This window comes from Nestor notabilis, unplaced genomic scaffold (genome assembly GCF_000696875.1).
Source record: "Nestor notabilis isolate BGI_N333 unplaced genomic scaffold, ASM69687v1 scaffold11162, whole genome shotgun sequence".
Taxonomy (NCBI): domain Eukaryota; kingdom Metazoa; phylum Chordata; class Aves; order Psittaciformes; family Psittacidae; genus Nestor; species Nestor notabilis.
Genome location: NW_009917920.1, coordinates 2,673 through 10,902, shown reverse-complemented (window position 1 = coordinate 10,902; position 8,230 = coordinate 2,673). Strand labels below are relative to the sequence as shown.

Here is an 8,230-nt window from a genome sequence, read left to right as displayed (position 1 = left end):
AAGGCGCCGAGCCCCTGGTTCATCTCTCTTCTCTCCCCGCAGTGCTGGAGGACACGGTGGAGGAGCGCGTTATCAGCGAGGAGTACAAGATCTGGAAGAAAAACACCCCCTTCTTGTACGACCTGGTGATGACACATGCGCTGGAGTGGCCCAGCCTCACCGTGCAGTGGTTGCCTGATGTGACCAGGTGAGAAAAAGGGGAGAGAGGCCTGGAAAGCGCCAGGAAGGCACAGGGCTTATGTGCTGATTTGCTCAGTTTGCAAAGCAGGAGGAGCTGAGGCTGTGTGCAATTGCTTGTTCCACCGCTCTTTCTGTCTCTGTTAACCACGTCTGCTAGGTAATTAAGGATAAAGACCACACAAGATAAGAATAATTTGAGTTAGACTCCTCCTTGTGAGCTTGTAACACTTTATTTTGCTTCTTTGGGTATGCAGAAGCTATGAGGGAAAAAGTTACAAGCTTATACTTCATGGGAGCTTGGCATAGCAGAAGATACTGTGAGGTGTGAGGAGGGAAATCTTTCTCAGTTTATCGATATGTGAGACCTAACACTTTAGTTACTGTCAATCAGAGAAATACTTGTGTTAAATCAGATTTTTCTTGAAGCCTGTTTTTCCTCATGTGTGCTATAAGTTACTGTTCTGTGAAAGATATAGTATCTGTCTTGTTTGGTTTAAGTCTGGACTTGTTTAAGAGAATATTGTTCTAAGACTGATGCTTCACATCCTGGTTCTGTCCCTGGCTTGCTGATGACTTAATGTATTTTAATTTTCCCATTCTTCCACCTCCCCCTAAAAATTATGGTCTTGCTGGTTAATTTCTTAAAGAATAGTGAAGGTGGGGATAGATTCTGTTCATGTGCCAGCTATTTTAATTGTTGCAGTAACCACTCAGTGCTCCGCTGAGGTAGCGGACAAGGACGAGGTCCCTTATGTTGTTGTAAACTGGATACAGCTAGGTTTTAAAATATCTTGTGTGTAAAGTTTGTTCAATGATCAGAGGATGGTTTCTTTCCTCTTTAAAAATTCCACCTTACAAGCGTGAGGTTGTACTTGGTGGTGAGATGATCACTTCGTTTAGTATACCAGAATGGTTGGGGAAGATGTTGAGAGTTGTGAGCTAACTAGCTGTGGCATGAAGAAAATGAAGCAGGGCTTGGAGGGTGTGGAGCCCTTATGAGGAACACTTCTGCTTGCCTCGTATTTTGCAGATTGACTTAATATTCAGTTTAAAGCCTGGTATTTCCAATTATCCAGTTTCAAAATATGTAAGCCATTTAAGGCAAGGACTGTCTCTTTGTATGGCACCTGACATGATGGAATACCTGTTCCTGATGCAAGTAAGTGAGTGTGCCGTGTGTGTTTTGTTCCATGTTTTTCTTTCCCCCTCAACATGTATGATAATGCATTGGAAGTGGTGTAGTAATACCTACAGTGGTATATGATTGCCCAAATGATTCCTGTTTGCTTGGATTCAGACATATAATGAGTTTGCTGCTTTCAAGAATGCAGAAGCTGCTTGGTTTTGACTGTTCACATTTTTCCTTTCAGAGATAAATGGCACTGTCCATCCAGCCTTTCACGTATTACTAAATGTAGTTAACCACCAAAGAGAAATTTCTAATTAGCTAGGATTTGTACAGTGTTTAGAAATGAGCTTCTGAAATAAAATAACAACTGGTAAAAGCTTTTACGAGAAGTAACTAAAATAGGTTGCCATTTGTCCTCAGTACTTGTGTTTTATGGAAAGTGGTATTGATTGTTTTCTAAAGCAATACTGGGCAACTACCATGGGAATTAAAGACAGGAGTAGTTATTAATTTTGCCTTTAACTACTGTACAAATTGTTAATTGTCCCTTTCGAGTCATAGTGGCAATGTTTACTGACTCAGTCTAGCCTTGCTGGATGTATCTTTGGCTTGCTTAGGTCAGAGTCAAGTTCAATTTATTGCACAAGTCTCTTGCAGCAAAAGAAAGGATCTCTTACCCGTGTCTCTCTTTTCTAGCTCTTTGAAGAAGTTTGGACCTTGAGTGTTACTAATGCTAGCCATCAAACTTCTTGAAGTAAGCATGTAATTTTATTCTGTGCATTTACTATTCTGAACAGGCCAGAAGGAAAGGATTATGCTCTACACTGGCTGGTTTTGGGAACACACACGTCTGATGAACAGAACCACCTGGTTGTTGCAAGAGTCCAGATTCCCAATGATGATCAGTTTGATACTGTGCAGTATGACAGTGAGAAAGGAGGTGGGCATGCATGAGTTACCTGATGATGTTTCTTGGAGTGGGGAAGATGGCGTGAAATGCTGTTTCACCTGTTTAAAATGGCTGATGTGATAAACTGACCTTCTTCTGACAAATGTAGAGTTTGGTGGCTTTGGATCTGTGACTGGCAAAATTGAAACAGAGATTAAAATTAACCACGAAGGTGAAGTGAACCGTGCTCGTTACATGCCACAGAATCCCTGCATCATTGCTACAAAAACACCATCTGCTGATGTGTTGGTATTTGACTACACTAAACATCCTTCAAAACCAGGTGGGTCAGGCTCCTTGAAGGTAAGCAAAATGCCTCTTGTCATTGAGAGGTAAACTTATATTTAACTGTCACTGGGAGAAGAGGAGATGGGCTCTGTAACCCGAATGAGAGGGACTGTATCTTTGGAGACTTTAACTGCCTGGTTATGCTCGATGTCATAAGAGAATCTTGATACAAGCAGCAGTCTCCTGAGAGGCTATGATTATTGCAACGAAAACAAAGTTCTTGGGTGGTAATAATGCTCTTGGGGATTGATGTGCAAGGTGAAGCTAAATGGAAGGCATTTTCTCTCTTTCAGACCCAAATGGAGAGTGTAATCCTGACCTTAGATTAAGAGGGCACCAGAAGGAAGGCTATGGCTTATCCTGGAACTCAAATCTGAGTGGACATCTTCTCAGCGCATCAGATGATCATGTAAAACCCACAACTTTTCCTCTAGTTAAAAACAAACAAACAAATAACCACTACAGCCAACCCCTCTTAGTTTATGCTGTAGTAGGTAATTGGAGAAAAACTGGGTTAGTGTAGCTGTATATTGTTATGGTAAGAGGTTCTCACATATTGTAATAATATTTATAAAGGCAGTCAGTTGACTATAGGCTGTAATCAACAACCATTTTTTGTAATGTTCGTGATGAGGTAAGAACAGAATGTTTTTATAGTTGTCTGCTGGAAGAAATTGTTGTATAACAACCCTTCAAACTGGCTTGGGTCTTAGATCATAAGTTAGTAAGACTGTCAAAGATCAATTGAACTAATAGCTTATAGATATCTTTGCAAGTGTAAATTGTTTTTGTGACCTTATAAGTAATCCTTGTGCCTTGAATTCACAGAAAACTGAGAACTTAGCTCGCTTCTCGCTTATGGCATAGTAAGTGTTCCGTTTCAAAGACAAGGAACTGTTTCAGGAGTGTCATCTCTGTTTATATGAAGAGTGTGATTATTTGTTTTTTGTTTTGTTTTTTTTTTGAAAGATAATACAGTCAGAGTCCACGTAACAATAGAATATGTCTCTTATTTATAGACCGTGTGTTTATGGGATATAAGTGCTGGACCAAAAGAAGGCAAAATTGTTGATGCAAAAGCGATCTTTACTGGGCACTCTGCAGTGGTTGAGGATGTGGCATGGCATTTGCTCCATGAGTCTCTGTTTGGATCTGTGGCAGATGATCAGAAGCTCATGATGTAAGTTGGGGTTAAGCAGTTTCTGGATGGTGCCTGTGTGTACTGTCAGAGGGCCAATCTGAGTGCTTGAGGGGGGAAAAAATCTTAATTCTTGAATGACCTCATGTAGCTTTTCAGTGCAATCAGGTAATGCTGCAGAATCACTGAAATCTGCATGTCATTTAATTTGTTTGCACCATTTGAAAATAAGATGTGATTAATACGTGTGTCAGCTTCCTGTTACCAACTGCTCATGTATAACAGACGCAATATCCTGAAAGATTATGGAATAAAAACTGTAGCTTCAGACTAAGGCTGGGTAATAATGTAGTCTCTTAAACTAATGTGTAGTGAAAAAGAACCTCCTGTGAAAACTTGTATTTGTTCACTCTCGCTCTCTCCTCCCTGCCCCTTGCCCTTGCCCACATCCTTCACTGCAACAGCTGGGACACGAGATCTAATACCACGTCCAAGCCAAGTCATTCTGTAGATGCTCATACAGCCGAGGTCAACTGTCTGTCCTTCAATCCTTACAGCGAGTTCATTCTAGCAACTGGTTCTGCTGACAAGGTTTTTACTTGTGTATACTTTAAATTCATGAGTATTCTAGATGATAGCTCTATAGTCATTATAGTAAAACCAATTTCTTGTTACCTTTCCCAGACAGTGGCTCTGTGGGATCTTCGAAACTTAAAATTGAAACTCCATTCTTTTGAGTCTCATAAAGATGAAATTTTTCAGGTGGGTAAACTTTTCTCTCAAGCTGTAGGTAAAAGTACAAGAGTACTGACATGGACCAGATCAAGTAGATTTTCATATGGTGACCAAACACAATAAATAAGTCTGTTAAACATTGAATAGTGAATTTTGTTTCAGGAAATACAGGCAGGACCACGTAGTTTCTTACAGCCTTTTCCCACTTGACTCTGGAGCATGTAGTAAACAACTGATTGCTAAAAAGATACTGGGAGTTTGAGGTACTTTCAGTACAGGTAGAAGGTTTTTCTAGGATATCCTTCTGTAGAGAGGACTTGGGTTTAAATCTAGTACTGTGAACTCTGCCTGTACTGTGCAAGTAACAGTGGATTTTAGACAATTTCATGATAACATAAATCCGTAACAGTGAATTAAGGTTGGCTATTCAACTTGAGAAATCTTAAAGACTTTAAAGCACTCTGTTGGAGCTATAGGATATCTTTTGTGCTGGAAGAAAATGATTTATTGAGTATAGTTATTGAAAATTAGTGGCCAGGTATCTGGTGGTGGTCATGCAGGATATGGTTTAGAAATCAGTAACTGCTCCAGTCAACCTGCTTTCTTTCAACAGGTTCACTGGTCTCCTCATAATGAAACAATTCTGGCGTCAAGTGGTACTGATCGTCGGCTTAATGTATGGGATCTAAGGTGAAGACCAATTCCTTTCTTTCAGTATATATGAACAGACGGTAAAAAGGCTGCAGATATGCTTTATTTGGTAGGCTTGATTTGTGCTGTTCTGTAGCCTGCCTTGCTTGCTTATCTTGTACCTGGTCTTCCAGGTATGCAGTTGAAGCAGTGCAGTACTTGTTACTTCTCTGTGAGGTTTTCTTGTTGATGAGTTGTTTTCTGTTGTCTTTGGTGAAAAGTGATTTCTGCCTCCATGTGAGGAGGCAGAACTTCACAAGTTAGATTCAGTATTGATAATGCCAAACAGCTGATATACCTGAGGCTTATAGTTATTTGACAGTGAGAAAAAACAATAGCAAAAGGAAATAGTGGAGGAACAGGCTAGGAACTGTCAAGTTAAACTGATGTAGGATGCAATTTTAATTATTAATAAAAAATATAAACTATTTTCTTACAGTAAAATTGGTGAAGAGCAGTCTGCAGAGGATGCAGAAGATGGGCCTCCCGAGCTGCTGGTATGCTGTTCTTCAGGTTGCAGTCTGCTGACATGCTGTGTGGCAGCAGGATGCCTTATGACTGTGCTACTAAATCTGCAGCAGTTCATAAATCTTTTCACCTTCCTGGTCTTCAGTCCATTACTCTACTCTAACTTGCAGTGGGCTTCCTTTGTTCCATTTGGAATGGATTTTGGTTATTTTCACATGTGATTGCACATACTCATTGCTGAACATATTTACAGTTTGGCCATGTGCTTGTTGGTACTCTCTTATAACTAAATGCCTGTAAAGCCAAGGCCTCAAATTGTTTATCTTGAAATAGACCACTTGGGTCCCACACAGTTAACCTTACTGATGGAGAGAGTACAAAGGCTTATGTTTTGGTTTGCTTCCTTAGGAAACAAATAATTAAAAATGCTTACAGTCTGATTTCCCCATATCCTGTGTAACTGTGTGAGTGCTCATGTAATTAGATGAGATCATGGATATAAAACGTGGCTGGATTTCGCATCCCAGCCTTGTGTGAGGTAGCACCGTTCTGAGGATGTCAGGCAGTTGTTGCTATAATATGAACTGTTGTCTTAACGACACTCTCAGCAATTGTACCGGCGTCACACACACCTTTGTGTTGTGAATCTCTAGTAGCAAGTTTTTCTTCTTTGTATAGGTAATAGCATGACATTTAGCTTCTGAATCTTGGATTTAACAGATTTCTCTCTGAAGAAGCATGTGGCTTTTTTATTTTATTTATTTATTTTTTTTAACAGTTTATTCATGGAGGACACACTGCCAAAATTTCAGACTTCAGTTGGAATCCTAATGAGCCTTGGGTGATCTGTTCTGTATCGGAAGACAACATAATGCAGATATGGCAAATGGTGAGTGTCACAACAGCTCTGGAGTTGCTCTGATGCTTGTTGGATAAATGAAGCTGAAATGGCTTGTTCTTCTCAGGGCAGCCCGTGCCTTCAGTGGCTGAAAGTAGCCTGTCTCCAGTATTTCCTACTACTCTTTGATTGGAAAGTAAGAGTTTCAAAAGAAAACAGACGAAACTAACCTGAATAAATGCAGCTGCTGCTAATTCTTGACTCCCAAGTCCTAGGTACTGGTTTAAAATAAATGTGGCAGTTGCAAACTTATATCCAATATTAGCCAAGACCTACTCTTAGCCGCTTTCCCACATGCTGACTGGGAAACAAGATGCCTTTTACCTCTCTGGTTAGTTCATGTTACTTTAAATTACAGGAGTTTGATCAGTTACCTTACAAATGCGGAATGAAGACATTTGGGAGTAATCTTAAGTTTTAAAAAAAAAAAAGAAGTAACAGACTTCAGAGTAACATGCATCACAGCTCAGGGTGCCAGTTTTTACACTTGTTCGTTAACTTGTTCTGTGTGTTCAGACTGAGGTTGAAACATGTCCAAGTGAAATGTCTGTAGTGAGGCTAATGGTTAAATGGCAAATGCTTCTGCTGCTGAAATAAAACAGTGCCAGAAGACAGCTGCTGAAGTCCAGCCACTGTGTACACAACTTTAATTTGGCTGCCCCTAAGAAAAGGCAGGGAGAAGGCCTCTTGAAGGAGGGAATGATGTCTATGCTGCGCTGCTGTTACCAGGTTCTTTTCTGTATGAAGTGTAGAAGATTGTTTAAAGCCCATTGTGTTTACTACTTGTAATATCTTGTGTCTTTAGGCAGAAAACATTTACAATGATGAAGAACCAGATATAGCAGCAGCCGAACTGGAGGGTCAAGGAACATAATTTTTCTTCCTTAAGGAAATACTGGTTGTTACATAGTAATATAATATGAATACTGTACACATGGGGAAGGGGGGGAAAGGCCCTAAAACCAAACAAACAAAGAAAAAAAAAAAAAGCCAAAACCAACCTAAGCACTGGGAAGAAGCTTTGCATCCAATTGGGAATACTCTTCATTGGGCACAAAATCTTTGTATAGTTGAGTTGTGATGGGCTACCTTTGGTTATTTGGGCACTTGGAGCTGTTGTATACTGTACAGCAATTAGCTTTTAGGGAAAATAAGAATGACTTAATACCTATGTCTATATATTTTTAAACAAACTTAGTGGGTGCTTGTAAATAAAAGTCAAATCCTCACTCTTCCCACACAGAAAGTGTGCAATGAAGAAAAAGTTTTTATTAATATGTACAAAGAGCTTTTCACTTTTACACAACACTTTTGGATTGGCTTTGCATAAATAAAATTTATTAAATAAAATGTTTGGTGTGTTTAATGTCCATTGACACATGGTGAATGCCTTCTCACCTGAATATAATTTAACTTCTGCATGGATAAAGAGATCTGTAGTTTTTGTAACTTAGCCCACAATGAAGGGTCTAGGGAGATGAGAGTTGTCTTGATGTGAAAACTTGGAAATTTGGTTCCTTTGCAAACAGAATGGGCATAGAAAGAGATTTGGGGAATACATGGGGATGACCTATTAGAGATCTGTAAGCCTCAAGTGTAACTAACTCCTGATCAGACTCAAGTAACTGTGGCGAATTGGGTTTTTTTGGGTGGTGGTGGTGTAACTGCTGTCCTCTAACATTTTCTTGTCTCAGGCGCTAAGAGGGTGATGCCCTCTCAGTGAGTGGGTCCTGCCTGTGTTCAGTTAGAGCCCTC

The 8,230-nt window shown here is 39.9% G+C and overlaps 1 protein-coding gene across 1 annotated transcript in view; it reads left to right on the top strand.

The window, feature by feature from the left end:
* Positions 1-7,349, top strand: part of RBBP7 (retinoblastoma binding protein 7) — a 7,568-nt gene extending 219 nt beyond the window's left edge. Inside the window, exons 2-12 of the mRNA XM_010009465.1 lie at positions 43-187; positions 2,107-2,249; positions 2,368-2,541; positions 2,840-2,955; positions 3,566-3,726; positions 4,149-4,275; positions 4,369-4,446; positions 5,033-5,109; positions 5,549-5,606; positions 6,356-6,466; positions 7,281-7,349. Coding sequence (XP_010007767.1) covers positions 43-187; positions 2,107-2,249; positions 2,368-2,541; positions 2,840-2,955; positions 3,566-3,726; positions 4,149-4,275; positions 4,369-4,446; positions 5,033-5,109; positions 5,549-5,606; positions 6,356-6,466; positions 7,281-7,349 — 1,259 coding nt within the window. The remainder of the gene's footprint in view (positions 1-42; positions 188-2,106; positions 2,250-2,367; positions 2,542-2,839; positions 2,956-3,565; positions 3,727-4,148; positions 4,276-4,368; positions 4,447-5,032; positions 5,110-5,548; positions 5,607-6,355; positions 6,467-7,280) is intronic.
* The last annotated feature ends 881 nt before the right edge of the window (positions 7,350-8,230 follow it).